The sequence below is a fragment of the Arvicola amphibius genome, chromosome 6, assembly GCF_903992535.2.
Source record: "Arvicola amphibius chromosome 6, mArvAmp1.2, whole genome shotgun sequence".
NCBI classification, from domain to species: Eukaryota; Metazoa; Chordata; class Mammalia; order Rodentia; family Cricetidae; genus Arvicola; species Arvicola amphibius.
Window position 1 is genome coordinate 115,139,962 of NC_052052.2, and position 20,928 is coordinate 115,160,889.

Here is a 20,928-nt window from a genome sequence, read left to right on the forward strand (position 1 = left end):
TTGTATATGTATCTATTCTTGCTAAGCAAGGCAAATGAAATAGCAGCAAATACTGCTATCCTATTTAGGACTGGCCCGTCTACAGTTAAGGACTCCCAAGAAGCCTCACCACCACCTAAGTAACTTATCCACAATACCCTCAATAGTTCCTCTACCATTTAATTCCAGGTTTTAAATTTTTGTTTATATGTATGAGCATCCATCTACATGTGTGTATAACATGTGTATGCAGATACCACTGGAGGCCAGAAGAGGGTGTTGGATAACCTGGAACTGGAGTTATGGGCACTTGTGAACCACCTGAATGGGTGCTGAGAACTGAGGTCCAGACTTCAGCAAGAGCAGCCAGTGCTCTTAACCAGAGAGCCATCTCTCTAAGCCCTAATTAGCAGTTTTAATATAACTGATTCAACTCTTTAAAGACTTGCTTTATCTTTTATTTATATGTATGTGTATGTACAAATATATGTGCATATGTGCATGCAGGAGCCACAGAAGGCAGAAGTGGGTGCTGGATCCTCTAGAACTTGAGTTCCAGGTGGTTGCGTGCTGCCTGGTAGATATGGGGACTGGGGATTGAACTCAGGACCCCTGGAAGAATCACAAGTGATCATAACTGCTGAGCCATCTCTCCTGACCCTCATTGGACTCCTGTTGCCCATCAGATGTTAAGCTCTCCAAGAACATAATGTAAACATTTGTCATCATGTTATCTCTAGGACCTTGATGTCTAATGAGTGTGAGCTAAATGAAAGAACATATGGGAAACTAGCGAATTCCCCACACATAAAGCGCTAAACAGAAAATGATGTTGAGCATTCCAGGAAGCCAGAGCAGAAATTCCTGAAAGCAGTGCAAAGTTGGGGATCTATGCACTTCATGTTTATAAGATTTAACAATATTTTATGCAGATTCTTACCATCTAATAATTAAAAACAGTTCAGTTTTATTAAATATTAAAATCAAGATTTATATTTACCTTTGCCATAATATCTGCATATGCCATATATAGAAAATCTTCCTCCAGTTTGCTATGAAAACAAGGCGGGGAAAAGATCAATAATTAAGTAGAAGGCTTGTTATATGTAGAAAAACATACCCATATAAAGTAACTGCTGCTTCTCAACACATATTCTTTTCTTACAATAAAATGAACACAAAACTTAGGTAATAGTAGCATTCAAAAACAAACCATTTTACTACAGAAAGCAGAAGCTGTCAAGAGCTTCAGCAGATATCATCCCCCACCCGCAACTGTGTAGCAGAGTCCTTCAAGTTTGAGAACAAAGCTGGCCTATTACATACATGCAAATGCACACAAATGGAATGACTTTCTTCAAACTACAAAATGGGAAGAAAAAGGAAGCAAAAGCAAACTGAGGTGGCACAGAGCTTCTGACAGCACAGCGATATTGACATTTAAGGAAAGGCTCAGCAAGCTAAAATGTCATAGTTAAAAAGGATAACATGGCCAGAAGAATGATGACTTTCAAAATTCAAAACAGGACTAAATATATTCACTATCCTATTTCTATGGAAGTATGGAAGCTATTACTGCGTGAACAATCAAGTTTCTGTCAAAGAGTGACCAACATTTATAAACATATCATAGTAGGTCCCAACTTCACATATGAGAACGACCTCATTACCTGACCAGGCCAGACAGACAGTTGTTCTATGGTTATAGGATGAGATGGTTTTGTTAGTGGGGAATAATAAGAGAGAGAAAACGTGAGTGAGAGGATGGACCACGTTCATTGTTAAGAAAGAGAGATACAGATTGCTGTGGCACACAAAGAGATCACACGGTGCTTTTGGCTCTGTGAGAAGACTCATGTAGATGTGTATTGATAATTAAATGATCTCCCAGGGTCTGAAGTGAAAGGTTAAGACCTGGGGTAGGAAATAAGGTTCTACAACCTTGAGGACCTTAGCATAGAGTGGGGAACCCTGATGGCTCCTTGGCCTTGAGAGGGAGGGAGGGGAGGTATGGGTGGAGGGGAGGGGAGGGAAGGGGAAGAAGGAGGGGAGAGAAGGGGGAGAAGGAGGGGAGGGAGGGGGAGGAGGAGGGAAGGAGATGGAAATTTTTAAATATAAAAAAAATAAACCATGAGAAAAAAAAATAAATAAAAAATAAAAAAATAAAAATAAATTACAACCTTGAGGATGTCCCTCCCACAGAGCCAATACCCTTGAGTGCCCCCAGTAGGAGGACGAAGCCAAGGCATCTTCACTGGAGCTTCTGGGGTGGGATTTGCTGTGTAACTCTACAGGAGTTTGCTCTCTGAAGCTTCGGTGCATTTGTAGAACCAAGAGAGAAGGCAAGAAAGGTGGGCAAAATCCCTAAAACAGATCTGAGAGATGCTGCCAAAGGCCTCACCCAGTACTTAATGGCTTCCTAAGCCTCACTGGAGTGGGAGACACCCTCTAAAGGGACGCTGAAGGCCGCTCTCACTAGTTTCCATGCATTCTCAGCAATGAATTTTGTTTTCTATGAGTTATTTTATTTTTGACACTGCTTGATAAAAGAAAACCTTTTGTAAGATTCAAAATCAATAAAATCAGCCTAATACAGAAATAAGAAATCCCAGAATTTTTTGATAGTTCTTTTGGGGAGAAGGATATATATGTGAGAACACACATATGTGTGTGTGTGTGTGTGTGTGTGTGTGTGTGTGTGTGTGTAGGTCAGAGGTCACCCTCAGCTGTTATCACTTCTTAGAAGCCATCCACTTTGGCTTTTGAGATAGGGTCTCTCGTTGAACCTGGAACTCACTGAGCAGACCAGGTTTGCTAGACAGCGAACCCCAGGAATCAGCCTGCTGTTTCTTCTTCCCCAGTGTTGGGTTTGCATACACACACCACCGTATCTGGCTTTTTATGTGAATTATGGAATAGAACTCAGGTCCTCATAATTGTAAGGCAATTATTTTTCTGACTAATCATCTTTCCAGCTCCTCACTGGTAGGGTTTAAAGCTCCCCTGACCCACCCCCCAAAAACAAATGAATGCTGTTTATGTCAGACAGATCACATTGGTGAATTACTCCCTCTCTTGACAAGAACAGGATGTAACTGAGACATAAATAAATGACAGACAAGACTTAGATGTGGATTTCTTTATCAGTGTCTCCTAGAACTGTTATTAACCCCACCACCATTACCACCATACCATTTCTCTGTTAAGGCCGTGCGGCTGAAGAGAAGAATGAGCTGGTGGAGAGGATCTACTCTTTTCGTGGCTTCGTCTTCTTCTGCAGGTTCAGCACCTGGCTTCTGGGGATAGAGGGGGAAGCAGATAAATATAAAATATATAACATTTCTCATTTAAAACAAATATTCAAGACCAGCATATATCTACAATCCCAGCTCTTAAGAAACGGAGGCAGGAAGACTAGGGGGATTGCAAATTTAAAGCCAGCCTGTGCTACACAGCAAGACAGTGTTTCAATAACTAAAAAACAAAGCAAGAAAATATAAATGTTCCCCCAAATCCAGGAGCAATAGAAAGGATTGTGTTGTGTGCATACAGATGTGTGCTTTGCACAATATATAATTTTGTGGGGGAGGGGTGCATATGTGAATACACATATGCATGTATGGGTGTGTGTGTGGAAGCCAGATGTTAGCCTCAGGTGTTACCATTTTTTAGAAGCCATCCACTTCAGCTTTTGAGACAGGGTCTCTCTTGAACCTGCAGCTCACTGATTAGACTAGTTTTACTGATCAGCAAGCGCCAGGAATCAGCATATGATATGTACTGTGTTTTGTGCCTATATAATATATAATACAATACAGATAAAAATCTAACAAGTATAATGATTATTATACTACTGATTTAAAGCAAAAGCATTTTAACACTTGACCAAAAATAACTCACAAAATTTAAAAAGAAAACACTATTCCTCCCAGCAAGACTTAAAACCAACAGAAATAATATTTGAAACAGAAGAGAGTTCAGCTTCAGAAAGAGTAAAAAATAAAATTTTATAATAATAAAATGTTGTCACATTATATATGACAATTAAGTCTACACAAGAAATTATTTACCATATAAAATATTTTCTTGACTTAAAAAATGATAGACAAAAACTACAAAATGGATTAGTGACTAAGTATGTACACATTTTTCATTTTATTTACTTTTAAAACAAAAATAACATTAGATAAATCTTCATCATTGAAAAAAACTTATTAAACATTTTTGTTGCTGGCAGAATTGATTGATTCTGATTTTCCCGAATGACTTAATGGATTTTGTGTCTCCAGAGACATTTTTGCGCATTTCACATGATTTTCTCTCTATTTCAAAGGAGATTCTTAACCAGGTTAAGAATTTTGATGTGATTAGCAGTCAAAATGGTATGAGATATCTAAATATTCTATGGTTGCTTTGATTGTAAAGGCAAGCAAAATTCCTTAGAAAACCAGTAATAGGGTTAGGCTGGGGCTCCCTTGGGAGAGTGTTTGCCCAGCACACGTGAAGACCTGGGCTGGATCCCGAGCACAGAACCCCAACTCATGAGAGTGGAGAGAGGAGAACTGGAAGTTCAAGGCTGTCTTTAACCAAACAGAGAGCTGGAAATCAATTTGGGCAACATTGCCTGTTTGAAAGAGATGGGAAGGGCACTCAGAGTTAGGATTTTACTATTGTGTTGTATTTATTATTGGCTCTTGACAATTTTTAAATTAAAAAAAGTGATTTCAATATAAGAGACCTTTAACTTGGAGATCTTAACGTCTCCAGGAACTCCACACACTTCTGTGGGACCTGTGCTTTAAAATTCATTTGGAAAGATGGCTTAAAGTAGTAGCTTAGTTTATAAGAGATATTGATGTTCCCCAGTCCTCCACAGTATAATGCCCACCAGAACAGCCTCCCCAGTACTGTCAGATGGAGGTTCTACCTGCTGACCTGCTGAGTACCATGCCTAACCCAACTTCCTCCTCCTCCTCCGTGTACACATCATTATTGAGAAATACCTCATTATCTGACCGAGCCAGACAGATGGCTCTTCTATGGTTGTAAGATGAGATAGTTTTGTTAGTGGGGAATAATAAGAGAGAGAAAATATGAGTGAAAAGATGGACCACATTTGATGTTAGAAAAGGAAGATACAGATTTCTATATCTCTTCTGACCTAGTGGGTGTGTGTGAGAGAGAGAGGACCTGTGGATGTCACCTTCTGACCTAGTGTGTATGAGAGGACCTGTAGATATCGCCTCTGACCTGTTTACCTTTGACAATCAGCAAAGTTTTTTTGTCTTTAATTTACTTGGTATGAATAATTTCTTTTAGATTTTCATCTTGGCTTTAATGTGGATGGGGCTTTGAGAAAGAGTCTAAGAGACTAACTGAACCACAGTTAGTTAATAAAATAATTCATGTTTTTCATTTTATATTCTGAATTTTTGATATTGATAGCTATATATTTTGGAAAATAAAACAGGGGGTTGTCATAAACATTAAATGCAGCAACAGTTGAAACGAAAAAGTTTCCCAAGACCCATGTGTAGTGTAACGCTTTTCTCTCAATCCTCTTTCATGCTATAACCCCATTAAGAAAAACTTACCGCTAAATCTTCAATCAATTTATCCTCAAAGTAATGCTCCTCCGTTTCAATCCACGACTTTTCATATCCCTGAAGAAAAAGATTGACAGCCCGATGCCTAAAGGATAAACACAATGTCAAAAAAAGATTTTAAATATTTGAACAAGAATTCAATAGTACTTTATTATCAGATTATCTGTGTACTAAAATATAAAATAAAAATAGACGTCCTATTACAGATTCTTCTCTTCAGAGACAACTCCTTGTGCCAGATAAAGGCAGGTTCCCCAGGTCACATACTGACTTTGGGTTTGGTCCCAGTTCAAACATTTCTAAGCGTACAATTCTCACAATTCTCATACATGCAACAAGAATAATTATATCTACATCTCACTCTTCTGAGACATAAAGTGAGATAAAGAGTATGAAAGTACATTAGATAAATGTAAGTTAAGTGGTGGCTATCATTTCCTACTCTTGATTCTTGCTAAATACTGTAAGCCAACAGAAGAATTAGCCTATATTCAAATTAATTTCAAACAGGCTCTGGCATTCTAGAGTGGAATTATTGAGTGAATTTTCTACAACTCTAGGGATGAAGAGGAAATCTTAGATCACTGATTAAAAAAAAATATGTCCATCTGAAGTTGAAAAGTGGCTCTGTGGTGTGCACTTGTGTTCTTGAAGAGGATCCAAACTCAGTTTCCAGCACCCAGGGCAGGTGGCACATGCCCATCTGTAACTCTACTCCAGGGGGTTTAATGCCCTCTTCTGGCCTCTGTGGTTACTGAATGTATGTGCAACATCACACCCATAGATTCCACACAAACATACACACAAAATAAATTTCAAAAAAAATGTTTGCCTATGAAATACAAAAAGAGATTAGTGAAGACAAGAAGAGTCAATGAAACTTATTATGATGCTAACGAGAAAAATAGGTAAGATTTAAGTGAGAATGGATAAAAGAATAGTAAGCAGACATCATATTAGAAGTAACGGAATGATATTGTATGAGGGAAGCCTGTATTCAACAGTAACAGAAGTGTGTTAGGAAAGCATGAAGCATAATGGAAGATGGGCTTAAGAGGAGCCTTGAAAACAGGAAAGGAACTAACATTTTTTTGAAACACTAACAATGACTGTAAATTCCCACACATGAGCAAGGCAAGCCAAAGGATGTGTTCAGCCTCTTTCAGAACCTCAGCACCATGCACACAATTTTTAGACTTTTAAACAGACGACATGTCCAGCCCTCAGGGACATTCAGATACACCTCGCTCAGCTAAGATGCTCCTGAAACGGTTTAAGTGATGTCTTTGTAAGATTAATTCTTTCTCCAATATGATAGAGATTCATTGAATGGCAAGGCACTGGTTGCTGTTCAGGGTTAGGAAAATAGAAACTTAAAATTGTATGGAACCTTTGGAATCAGAGAGGCAAGCACCCTGAAGACTGTAGCACATTGTAACAACCAGAAGTAACCTCGCTGAATAAACATACAGAAAGAGGGCTGACTTACATGGAGATCAGAGATGTTCCAAAAAGTGTTACAGTTGAGTGAGCCTTGTTTACAAGACATAGATGTGGTGGCTTGAATGAGAAATAGCCCCCATAGTCTCGGGCATTTGGATACTTGCTTCTCTTTGTTACAGTGGTTTGGGGAGGTGTGACATTTCGAAGGAATGTACTATTGGAGCTGTGCTTTGAGAGTTTGAAGACTAGATTCACACCATTTCCAATGTGTTCTTTTGACTATAAATTACCTTTGTCTTGATGTTTTATCACAGTAATAGAAAAGTAACCAATACATTGGGAATATGGCTACTTGCAGAAAGTTAAGTAGCAAGAAGACCAATGCTTTGAGATAATACCCAGAAAACTGTAAGAGGTCATCAAGCCAAACTGGAATGCACCAAGTTATATTTCTATTAACAAGTATGCTGTTTTAATCCTAAGAGAACAGCAAAGAGTCTCTTGGGTTCATTTTGTCATTGCTGAAAGTCAGGAGAGTTTCTTTTCTTTTCTCTGCATGAGAACAATTATACAAACAGCAGCCATGGCTAGCATCTACTGTGACCTGCATACTGACAAGCATTCTGTAATGTTCACCAGTCTGTCTTTGTACTGTATGGGGCCAATCCTGTCACAGTCCAGAAGGGGAAACCACAGTAGAGTGAAGAAATCAACTTGACCAATGTTGTATAATACAGAAACTCAAGTTGAAATCTGAGCATTTGGACTTGAAAGAATGTTTCCAAGCACAGTACATGTCCTCCCCTATGTGAGCAACTATTTCTCAACACACTATTATGACAGGGCAAACTGTGGTTCTCTAAATAAACAAGGAAAACAAACTGATGAGTTACAAGAACCAATAACTCTCTACTGTTAATACCTTGGATAGATTACCATTGCCACTGACTATTTAGAGAAGAAAATGAATCTCCTTTAATTAAGCATTAAAAACAATTTTGACCTTGGCAGATTGTACAAGGGGGCCATCCGGAAGCAGGCGACGACGGCTCTTTTCCTCTGCTTAGAGAGTAGTTTATGCCATACAGCCTTCTTCGATCTCTGAGGATGTTCCACCTGAGGTAGAACAGCACAAATAAACATGCGTTTACAGCCTCAATCCACCCTCAACAGTGTGATATTAATCAGCTGCATCTCTTAAATTTATTCCAAATTGCCTAACAATTATTTTGGTTAAGACTATATCCTCAAAGTTACCCAAAGCTAAATTTTAGATGATTTCAAATGGTACTTAGTAAAAATTACCTATTTTCTAATAGTCTGTAGCTCCCAAGCCTTGTTATCTTTAAAATCAAAGAAACATTTATATATAAAATGATTTATATATAAAATCATTTTGTGCCATTCTCAAAATTTTAAGCATTTAAAAATTTTTAATCTCATGTATATGCATGTATATTTGTACATAGGTGCATGTACACACATGTGAGTATGCATATGGAGGTCAGTGAGCAACTTCGGGTATCATTCCTCAGTTGCCATAAAACTTGTTTTTTGTTTGTTTGCATTTTGTTTGTTTATGTTTTTGAGATAAGGTCTCTCACTGGCATAGAACTTACCAACTAGGATAGTTTGGCTGGCCAGTGAGTCCCAGAGATCTGGCTGTCTCTGTCTCCCCAGTGCTAGAATTACAAGCACATTCTGCCAGGCCCAGTTTTTAAAATGTGGGTTTTGATGATCAAACTCAGGTCCTCGTTTCATTTTTCTAATCCCCTTTGTGGGTTGTGTTGTTTTGTTTCCTATATAGAAATGCACTCACTTACATATTCACTGAAACTACCTTTAATGTAAGTATGGTAACCACAAATACAAACAGTGTCAATGCGAAGCCTACAACTCTTTAATAAAAGAAGACAACAAGGCTTTGTGAACTCAGTACCAGGAGTAAATAGAAGGATTTAATATTATAAAAGTACTAAAAAAAGTAGCTATTTTTGTTAGGTAAGATAAATGAGAATTCAAAAGTTGTAAGAAATTATGCAAAACAGGCTATTTATTTGAATAATGGTGCTTGAAACTTCAAGAGAAAAAAAAGGAGATTAATCATAAGTATTAGAAAGAATATAAATTCCTAGTATGGTTTTGTAAATTAATTAGTATTCTCTAGGCAATGGAGCACTGTACTTCCCAGACTGAAATATCTCCGGCCAGTATACTCAGTATACTTAGATTTCTGGAAAAAATGAAAATGTTATGTTAGCCCAAAGTAAAGCCAAATATATTATGCGTTGCAACAAATGCTTGGACTATGAATACAATAATTATTGAAAACATTAAGACTGACTGAGCCACTGCAGACATTTTAACAGGGTGATCTGTCTAACTCACAAGTTCTTATTTCTCTGACTCTCTGTCCTCAGTAAAATCAATGTAATGATCTAGCAAATGTTCACTTCAATTGTCTTCTTGATGAGAGTATTAGGTGGAATAAATTCTTATTGGGGATAGCGTAGATTAAAACAGAATCAAGAGCTGAGCTGTCCAATAAGATCCAGTGTATCCTGATATACAACTCCACTTTGGGGTCCGAGATTTTAAGGGAGCATTTTTGATAAGTACGGAATTCTGCTGAATATGATGAAAATCCATAGACATGTGTGAAGTTCTTGAGTTCTTGAGAAACAGTTGTGAACAGGAAACAAAAGGATCCAACTGGCATCTAGCCTCAAAATTTAGCAAAGAATTATACAAGAAAAAATTTAAGTAGTGGGACAGGCTACTTTAAACTATCTCCATATGTTATTTAACCATTCAAGGCAGGGATGGATGTTCAAATAATATATAGTAAAATCAAAGCAATATGTATATTAATATTATGGTTATATATGCAAATGTGGCTAAAGCAGATAGAAAATCAAAACTTAATCCCTACAGCACAAAGGTAGGAAAGTTCTTGGGATGACACAAGTATTTTATTTTCTCATATTCAGTATTAAGAAAGCATATCCCCCAGGTACTGTCAGAGACCCACTGGCTAACTATGCTAGCCTCTCTCACCAGTGCAATCTTATTTTTCTTTAATATTTATTTCATGTGTGTTTGCTGAATACATGTGCATGAGTAGATGCTCACATTAATATGTTTGTGAACAGAGGGCAGAGATCATTGTAAAGTATTTTTAACCCTCTCAACCTTAGTATTTCAGATAGGTTCTCTCAGTGAACTTGCAGATCAGAAAGCCTCAGGTAGGCTGCCTAAGCAGTGAGTCCTCAAGACCCTCCTGCTTCTACCCCATCCCTGTTCTGTCGTTACAGAAATGGTCACCATATTCAGCCTTTATATGGGAGCTGGAGATCTGACCTCAGGGCCTCACGCTTTCACACCTTTACTGCTGAGCCATCTCTCCAGCTCGAATGTTACCTCGTTGACTAGATGTCATGTTTAAAAGAGAATATGTTTATGTGTGTAGAGCATAAGTTTCATTTAATGAATCTAAACTATATACAAGCAGATTCAGATATGTGTATAGAAACCAGACAATTGCCTAGATACATGTATTTTGTAACAGACTGTTTTTAATATAATATAAACATACAATATAATTGAGAGTGTCACAAGAATTACTACTTTGAAAATTCTTGAACTAAGAAGACAAAATAGAGAATAAAATACACAAGAACTTGGTAGTTAAAATAGGTTAAGACTGAAAATTGACACAAAAATATTTTCCTCATTTGGGGTTTTACTGTCAATATATTACTCTTTTATAAACATAAATTGCTCTTTATATCAGAGAGAAATTGCTCAAAATCTCTCATAAAAGCAAAGGTAAAACAAGCAAAAGAGAAAGCACTTCAGATATTAAACCAGTAAGAGACAAAATATCTCAGGCATATTTTATGTGAAATATTAAAATGATATAAAAATAAAATATTTGAAATTTGGTATAACTGTGATATTTTATTAGAAAGGTTTAGAATAAAGTCTATACTACTAACAATCTATACAATGTTAGAAAAGTTTAAAAGTAGAATTGAAAGCTCTGGTCTCCTGAAACATACTATCTACAGATGTCTCCAAAAACTATAATCTTGGAAATAATGAATTATATGCTCATTGTAATGAATATTCTAAACATATATGGGGGTTGGGAGACCACAGTTAAAATTAATGAACATTTTTAAAAATACTTTATGTAGCTAAGGCAAATATGATGGGATTAACACAAAGATCTGACCTGTTCAAGATGAAAAAGTACATTTGCTATATCCAAGACACGCTCCACTGTCCTCTCTGGGTCTGAGGTGTCTTCCGTCCTGTTTGGCAGGTCTTTGTAGAGAGCCATTTGCCACCTGATTGCAGGATCTTCCAACTGTGGGGGAGGAAACACAAGGTGGCAACTGAAGAGAGGGGGTGTCCAGAATGATCATTTGCTGGGTCTACCAGGACCACTAAACACACAGAGAAGAGTTAATAAAACACCTACAGAACTCTAGCCACATAGCAGTCTAGGGAGCCGCCAGACTGTATGACAGCTCCTTTAATAAGATGCTACTACATTGCCAAAGCTTACTGAGAAGATTTAAAACCTATTTACAAATATACAACCATCTGAGGAAATGGAAAGGTTAGTTCAGTTTGACTGCTATATCCATACCTCTGTGTCTACATTTTATGATGCATATCTTAGATATATCACTAAAAGAGCAAGAGAAAGCTATTCAGAGATCAGAAACATAAAACTTCATATATTCATGAAATTCTCATGTAGTAGAGAGGATAGAAATTTCATTACTGTTTATCATTTTAATGAGGATAATGGGTAAGACATATGTGACTGACTGTGTGAGTGATTGGGAATATTTCCCTAGAGTAGTTAAGATGTAATTAGGGGGTAAACACATAGTAGGTAACCAGGGTGGAGGACACCAGGTTTGGTGTCTTGGGAACCCAAAAACTCCCTGAAACCACATAAGACATTTTGTGTTGCTTGGAAAAAATCACCAGTCAGCAACACAGGGTCAGGAAACCACAGTTCAGAGGCCCTGGAATCTCCCAGTTTTGACAACTTGATATGAAATGTTAACAAGAGTCCCAGGCACTTTTCCTGAGACAAAAATTCAGAGAACTGTAGTCATGAAAATGGCTGCATCTCCAGCGAATGTACCCCAGGAAGAATCATGAATAGCACTTGTCTATGCTGAAGCAAGGAACAGTGTTGAAATTTCAAAGCTCAGCCAGAACACCAGTTAGTCTGCCACAGACCTCCACTCTCTCTCTTCCCTCAGCAGACCTAATCTCATCCCCAGTGCTGCAGCTGAATACCAGCTGCAGCCTCCCTTTCCTCAAGTCCAAACCTCCTGTGGATCCCACAGACCATCCCCTTCTGACCTCCCTGCCTCCACTCCTCACTGGATCCCAGCCTTGTAACCACTGGAGGAGAAAAACATGAGACAGACACTAGCTGGACCCTTTCCGGTAAACCACAAGCCTCATGATAAAATACAAAATAATAGAAATTGGTTAATTTAAGATGTAAGAGCTAGCTAGAAATATGCTTAAGCTATTGGACAAACAGTATTGCAATTAATATAGTTTCTGTGTGTTTATTTCGGGTCTGGTCTAAACTTGACTCTAAACTTAGGGAGTTTAGAACATAGCAAATTCTCACTGAAACGAAGACTTTAATATAAACCAAGACAGCATACAAATTTTACACTCACCAAAAAGAAATCTCAACATTTTATTTGCTAATGCTGTCAAATTACATAATAAAAATTCAAAATAATATCTTTGTAATTTTTTTAATATTTTTATTTCTTAAACTGTGTGTGTCTCTATAGTTCTGTGCACACAGGTGCATATGCCTATGTTGTTTAGACGAGGACATCAGATTCCCTGATGTGAGAGTTGGCACCAAACTCCTCTCACATCAGTTTAAGTTTAGAGTCAAGTTTAGACCAGACCCAAAATAAACACACAGAAATGAAATACCACTACACCCAAGGGCTACATGACCACTTCCTGCCATGGGCACAGACCCTGAGGATACTTAACAGGGGTTGCCTAAGTGGAAAGACCTCAGGAACCCTTCAGGGATTCATGATGCCATCTAACTCCCATGTCTGTAAAAACATTCATGTCTCTCCCTGAATGAGAGCTCACAGTATAAACTCTGGGCCTGAGTTCAGGTGAAGGTTTTACAACAATTCACAAAAATATTTAGGTTTTTCTTTCCTCTCTGAAAAAGAGACTCCACTAGGAGTTAATCCCCTTCTCTGTAGGATTTATTACTAAAATATGGTTTTGCTTACACTGAAGTTAACAGGAAACTTGCCTTAAAGACACCATGTGCACTGGGAATATAGCAGAAGCATATTTTACCTGTATCAATCATATCCTTCCATATGCTTAAAAGAATAAAGACATGTAGGTCTGTGGGAAGGAATATTTTAAAACACTGAAGCACTAATTAGTGATTTTTAAATATATTTTTATTCCTTCAGTTTTATTAATTATACAGAATCCTCAGAAGGGTGACAAACTAGAGTAGAAACCTACAGATGGGGTCACATAATAGATCTCTTTTGTTTGGTTGGTTTTTGCTTTTGAAGTCAGGGCCTTGCTATATAACCCAGGCTAGCCACAAATTTACAAACTTCGCATCTCAGCCTCTTCAGAGTTGGGATTACAGGCATGCACTACCCACCAAGCTCAACAAAATCAGACTTTTCACATGTTATATCTTATAAATAAATGAGTGACCTACTCGGTAGTATTTAAGAAAATCTTCAAGTAATAGCAAATACTGGACTGTAAAACTCGGTTTTAGCAACTCTTTCAGTACTGCTGGAAACCAGCTTCTAGTCACGCTTGTCTTTAATAGGATTTTCTTCTACTTGGGTCAACTCATTTGCTTACTGTAGCAATTCCCAATATTTCCTATATATGAATAACTCCTAAACATACATTTTTGCCTTAACACTAAAGGAAAAAAATTCAACTTGTTATGGATTTCTGCTTCCAGGTCCCCCCAAAACACACAAAAAAAAAACATTGGAAAATGCATATACAGTATTTATTCAATCTGTGACAATTTTTTTTTAATTTTATAATTTACAATCCTCTACTTTTAAGATTACACCATTATGACCATTCAAGTTATTAATGCAAAGTCTTTGCAAGTATAATAATGGCCAACTAAAATAATCTTGCTTGCTAGTGTGAGACTTTTAGTAATAATATCTTGAAAATAGTAAACATGAATTGGAGTAAAAGCTGGCTTACCTTGCCTTGTAGGTGTATATTACTGCGGATTATATCTCGTACTTCCTCCTCGGTGTCTTTCTGTCAAGAAATACATGTTACCTACAAGAAATCTCATAACAAGTGCATCGACTGCCACATTCAACAAGAACAATCAAATACCCTGTTAAACAGTGTATTTCTGACAGGAATGTTTACATTTTTCACTTCTTTCTGAAAAAGTTAGAGAAAGTGTGTGTGTGTGTGTCTGTGTGTGTGTATGTATGTGCGTGTATGGTCATGTATATGTGCGTTTGTATGTGCGTGTGTATATGTGCACATGTGAGTGCAGTTGCCCGTGGAGCCCAGAAGGTGTCAGACACTCTGAAGAAGAAGTTACAGATGGTTGTGAGTTTCTAAAGTAGGTTCTCAAAGCTGAACCTAGTCCTTTCCAAGAGTGCTATATACTCTTACCAATTGAGCCACCCTCTACCCTCAGAAAACCTCTCTACACTGTGACCACTTCAAGCAGGGCCGCAAGCTACTTTGACTACTCAGTAAGGATGTTAAGGGTCAACAGAAGGAATATCTAATTCATAAGAAGAAAGAAGACAGAAACATGTTCCCTTGGCTCGTATGGGAATAAATCCATGGTTTTCTCTCAAATCTCCACAGAGACTTTTGCATGTCACAACATACTCCATAACAGAGCTAACAAGAAGTGTTCGTGTAAAATCAAACATCAGATGACTCTACCCAAGCATCCCTCCATTCACTCCTTCCAAGGACACAAACAAGACCCACACAGGCATTTCACATCAGTCTCTGGAAAAGAGGATAGGGAGAATGCATTCTCCAATTGGCATATACAAATTAGCAACTCCAAGACATCTTTCTGGAAATTTACATAGTCATCTGTAATTATGAAAAATAAACGAAAGGAAATAATTCTAGCAAAGAAAAAAATCACAATGCCCACAAAGGACCAGAGCTCCTGGAAGCTAACGCCTCTCCTAGTCACCATTGGAGCAATGCATTTGCTTCTAATGTTGAAAAATCTGACCAAAGCTCTCATGGCAGATTTTATAAAGGAGTTCATATGCAATCCATTTTTCACCTTAGAGCCACAGATTCATACATTTTGTTTGCTTAGGACAAAAATTCTCCCCAAAATAATAGGCAGTCATTGATTTAAGTCCTAGAGTAGGCAGAAAAACTACTTACAAAAACGCAACTGTGAATGAAATACTGACAGTTATTCAAAGGCTGCAATACCACAGAGCCTGGAGGTCTGATGACCGCCACCCCTGGGTGACCAGGAGACTCACCAAGCTAAATCGATTTTTGGCCAGAGCAATGAGCTCCTGGTCCCCGGGGGCACAGATGTTCAGCCCAATGGGCAGCAGTCGCTTCAGAGCTGCCACAATCAGCGATGTCTGCATAGAATAGCGGTCCCCTTTGCGCTTCATTTTCTTCCTCTCTTGGTCAGAAACGGCTGCCTGCGGGTCAAAGAGGAATGCTGGGATGTTCATCCATGTTTCTTTCATTCAGATCTGCCAGTCTCCTTTAACACAGTCATGGCCCCACTTTCCTTATTTTCTCGTGGTTCTGACTTTTAGCAATGCCGACCACTCTGAAAGGCCATCTTTTCTTCTCAGCAAAGTTTTTCTTTTACTTGTAGCTTTTATTCTTCCTACATATTTACCATTAACTCATGGTATTCTATTCTCGTGTAATTTTTAGATAGCAAGACACACCATACCATTAGGGAGAAATTCCACATAGTGATTTAATACATAATATGCTTTCTAATTCTCAATGATTAAATTAATTTAAATACAGAAAACTTACTTTTGCTTGGATAAACGCTTCGCAATATACATGAATAAAAAGAGTGTGTTTTATACATGAACACACTATCTGGATTATTTATAAACTACCTATGTGCTTTATACATAACTATTTTAAAATACATTTTCCTCTTTTATTACCGCTTCACTGTATCTCCCGAGAAACCAAATGGCATACCAGTCTCAGTGGTTCAGAAATATTCAGAAGTACTGGTGTGACTATGTTAAAACTGAACCTGGACACATACATCAAGCAGCGTCTTGTGACTTTTTTAAGGACTATGGTGGTGCCACCAGGGTACCTCAAATCCACTCTAAGTTCTGATGGGCAGGGAGTAGTCTTCTAACAAAGAGATCAAGTTTTCCTACTGTAAGACAATAATTGCCCCCTATCCACTTCAAATTTTGGATTTCTTTTGCAGCAATAATTCCAAACTGAACCAGTTCTATGACAATGATATGTTGCAAAAGTCACAGGGAATAGAGAAAAGAAACAAAGGGAAATTAAGCATGCAAATGATTGACATTACTTAAAAGAAGGTGAAATAGTCTAGTATCTTAACCCACACCTTTAATCCCAACACTTGAGAGGCAGAGGCAGGAAGATCTCTGTGAGTGTGAGGCCAGCTGTTATACATAGTGAGTTCCAGGACAGCCAGAACTACCTAGTAGGGCACTATCTCAAAAAGAGACAAGCAAAACAAAGAAATAAGACAAAACATCAACACCCCCAAAAAAGGTGAAATATGAAAAAGGCTGGAGATGAAAGACTTCTCAGCACAGTGAGAAGTAATGCAGCAATTGATTCATTTTTTTAAAACATTTCTGCTTTTATGTGTATAGAGTTTCTGCCTATGTGTATGTCTGTGCACGTGTGAGTTCCACCCACACCCACACAGGCCAGAAGAGGGCATCAGCTCTTCTAGAACTGGAGTTACAGATGTTGGTAAGCCACCATGTAGATATTGGAAATTGAACCTGGGTCCTCGCCAAGAACAGTCAGTATGCTTAACTGTTGAGCCATCTCTCCAGCTCCAGCAACTGACTCATTACAAAGGACTTGTACATAATCATCATATTGCAGTATATTATTATTCCATATATAGTTGTGCCCTATCAAATCTATAATTTTCTGAACATTAGAAGCCAGAACAGTTATATTCCAAAGAGATATACATATTGGGTGGAACTCGTTTTTTATATGTACCAGTTTATAATACATTATTTTTAGTAAGTTTAGTTTCTAGAAATCTTGTAAAAACTTCATCTTTCATAGATCATTTTTATGTCTCAGTAGTTTACTACACCTGATTCAAACTAATCCTAGAAGTTATCCAAACAGAACATGTTTTTAAATCAGTAAGCAATATTATCCAACCAACCCAGTTACCATGATGAACTTTCAAACAAACTCCTAAAACCCAGCAACTCATAAAGAAATATTGAAACAGATAGGAAGACTTGGTACCTTGGACATCTTAGACTTGGTATCAGTGATGAGGAAGGACATGTTGTTGATTTCATTCTGCACCACAAAGTTCTGTTCTTCTCTTTTGAAATTCTAAGAAGTTGCAAAGGAAAGTTCAGTTAAAACTACTTAGAGAAAAAGGATATAATTAGAGTTATACAGAAGCCCAGAATTTTTTCAAGGACAGATACTGATCTGAGACTACTAGGTTAGGGACAACAATTTTAAGAACTATATGTGAGTATGGTTGACATTTTCCAAGGTTGGGACAGAACTTAGGGTTTTGTCCATACTAGGCAAGTACTCTACCACAGAGTACATCCCTCAGCCCTCTTCTTATTAAAAGATAAATTCTCACTAAATTGCTCAGAATGGCCTTAAACTCACTCCATGGCTAAACAGGCCATGATATTTTAAGCCTCCTTCCTTCACTTTCTCAGGAATTGGAATGATAGAACCATACCATCAGGCCCATCTTGAATAGGTATGGTTTTTGTTTTTGTTTATTTTATTTTATTTTTGGTTTTTGGCTCTTTTTTTCAAGACAGAGTTTCTCTGTGTAACAGCCCTAGCTGTTGTGGAACTAGCTCTTGTAGACCAGGCTAGACTCGAACTCAGAGATCCGCCTGCCTCTGCCTCCAAAGTGCTAGTATTAAAGGCGTGCAACACCACCCCCTGTCTTGAATAGGTATGTTTTAAAGACAGGACACTAAGTATAGAAAGTTTAAGTCATAAAAACCACACATTACCAAATGACAATATGAACAATCCATACTTAGTTTTGCTGGGGAGCGGTATATGCTGCCTCCTGGAATAAACACAGTCTTTCAAGGACACATACAACTCTAAGACAACTTCTTATTCTGATAGTTATTCCATCTAATTCTAAAAATACTATAACATTATTTTATGTACTTTTTATTTAGAAACAGAATGGTAAAATCAATTGATTTTAAACATTTGGAGAAAATTTCAATACATAAAAAAAGTCTGATTCTAAGATATACCAATATTTCTATTATTCAAAGTACCATTAAATGAGCCTGCTGATTATAATAGAGTCCTCCTTCCAAAATATTCTTTAAGACAAAAATTCAAAGACACTTCATTGGTGTTTAAATGATTGATGAGTGGAATACATATGCCAATTTCACAGCGGTTTTCAGCTTGCTAAATCATCTAATCCTGGATTGCTCCTGTTTGTCCACTTGGCATATAAAAATTGGGTTACCCATGGGAGAGAGGGAAAGGTAATAGACTGTCAATTCATCTCTGCTTTTGGCAGGTGGAGAAGGGTTGATTTATCTCAGAATATACATTTCTCCCAAAATATCCCAGATAAACTAATGCATCCTTTAGAATGAGTTGTACAAAATAAGAAACCATTCATCAGGCATGTTGGCACATGCCAAGGTCCCACAGAGGCAAGAGAATTACAAGTTTGAGGTCAGGCTAACTCCAAGGCCAACTTAAGATACACAGTGAGGACCTGTCTCAAAATATCAAGGACTGAGATCTATATCAGGGCAGATCTCTAGTCTATCATACCTAAGCACAAAATAAACAATCAAAATACTTCATTTGATATATTTAGAGGTGCAGAAACACCTTAAGAGAATTTCTTAGTATGTCACAGATAGCAGACATCAATCTGAATATGCATACATACATGTTTAAAAAGTCATTTTAAATCAGACATATCCTAAAGGATCCAAGAATGTGGAGGTGAAGTGAGTACTTAAGACCAGCCTGGGCTACATTAGGCACTGTCTAAAAGAGGGGGAATATAAATACTCACCTTAATATTTATACAGTACTATCAAAATTTTATCTTTAAAAGATAAATTACTGAGTTTAAGAGAGGCTCCATTTCCCTGACGTCCTCAGAGTTACCTTCGTCCTGTTCTAAATTGTAAAGTTAATTCTAGGAGATAAACTCAAGAAATGTCATTTAGATAATAACTTCAGAAACCAGACAAATGGTCTGCCTTTGCAAAGTCCTTATCATACTTCAAACAATAGATGCTGTTGGCCAGCATTCTCATACTTACATGGGATTTGGACCAGAAGATGAAGACTTCAGCCACCATTCGAAAGAGCTCCTCTGCTTCTGGGTTGGGCTCCTTCAGCCATTTTGCTCTGGAAGATGTGATAAGCAGATTCTCAGCTAGAGTTAATGAAGAAAAAACAAAACAACTGCCCCCAAATCCCTTCTATCAAAGCCTTTGATGGGGGGGGGGGTGTCCCCTGACTAACCTAGAAGTTGCTATGTAAACCAGGTTGGACCTAAAATCAGAGATTTACCTACTTCTGCCTCTCCTGAGTGCTGGGATTAAAGATTTGTGTTATGATGCCCAGTTTACCAAAATGAGGTTTGTGGACAAAATAATTCATAATGGTTAAGTGGTATCATGTAACATTAAAAAACTTGTAAGTGTTTTAACTGTCCATCAACTTTTCAAGAGAAAGAAATTTTTTTAAAAAAATTAATTTTATTTTGACAAATGGTTGCTTTATAAACCACATTCACACTTATGTATAGTATGTTTTGTGTCTGTGTACATACTGTATTATATATATTATGTATACATATTAAACAATTAAAGTGCATTTTCTTTCTGAATAACCTGCAGCCTTGTACATCTATAGCTCCAGTCTCTGCTGTAGAAAAGAAACAATATAACAGTAGATACATTACTTGCACACCTTTAACAGTACTCAGTGGTAAACTGAAGATGTCCAGTGAGAATTCATGTACGCATTAATATTTTTGTGGTGTTATAACCACAAACAGGTCAGTTAAGTAAGAGGTCTGTATGAACAGATGAGCCAAGAAGGTCATGAGGACCTGGTGGGGGGGGGTGAGTCGCTTTCGCCCATTGTACCTGTTATAGTCCACAAATCGAATCAAGAGTGGGTAGAAGGCATAGAGATCCCTGGCCAGCGTGGTGAACTCATCCAAAATGAGCAGCTCAGCCTCGGACATGTCCCCTCTGGCCTCGGCTTTTAGGTGGTCTTCCTCAGACACTACCATGGCAGCCTTTTTCTTTAGCTTCTCCATCAAGGGCAAGAAGTGAGTTTTCAAGAGCTGGGGTTTCACCTTGTTGATGATAGGCTGCGAAAACACTATTTGGAAAGAGAAATTAACATTCTTCTCTGAAGAATACCCACTAAGTCAAGATGACTCGTTGGTATGATAATGGGAGTGAGATCCCCACCGCTTCTCTCTCAGAGCTTCCTTAAAGACAAAGCGAAGGTCTCTACCATTTTTCCAGCCACAAACACATAACTGATGTTTAAATATGATTACAGGATTCAATTCAGTGTGTTTATTTTT

General features: G+C 37.7%; 1 protein-coding gene across 1 annotated transcript in view; it reads right to left on the bottom strand.

The window, feature by feature from the left end:
* Positions 1-20,928, bottom strand: part of Ryr2 (ryanodine receptor 2) — a 387,717-nt gene that overhangs the window by 79,822 nt on the left and 286,967 nt on the right. Inside the window, exons 69-79 of the mRNA XM_038334286.1 lie at positions 20,477-20,717; positions 19,643-19,730; positions 17,592-17,684; positions 15,602-15,772; positions 14,316-14,375; positions 11,266-11,400; positions 9,208-9,261; positions 8,032-8,144; positions 5,574-5,670; positions 3,172-3,275; positions 980-1,031 (exon numbers count right to left, since the gene is read on the bottom strand). Coding sequence (XP_038190214.1) covers positions 980-1,031; positions 3,172-3,275; positions 5,574-5,670; positions 8,032-8,144; positions 9,208-9,261; positions 11,266-11,400; positions 14,316-14,375; positions 15,602-15,772; positions 17,592-17,684; positions 19,643-19,730; positions 20,477-20,717 — 1,208 coding nt within the window. The remainder of the gene's footprint in view (positions 1-979; positions 1,032-3,171; positions 3,276-5,573; positions 5,671-8,031; positions 8,145-9,207; positions 9,262-11,265; positions 11,401-14,315; positions 14,376-15,601; positions 15,773-17,591; positions 17,685-19,642; positions 19,731-20,476; positions 20,718-20,928) is intronic.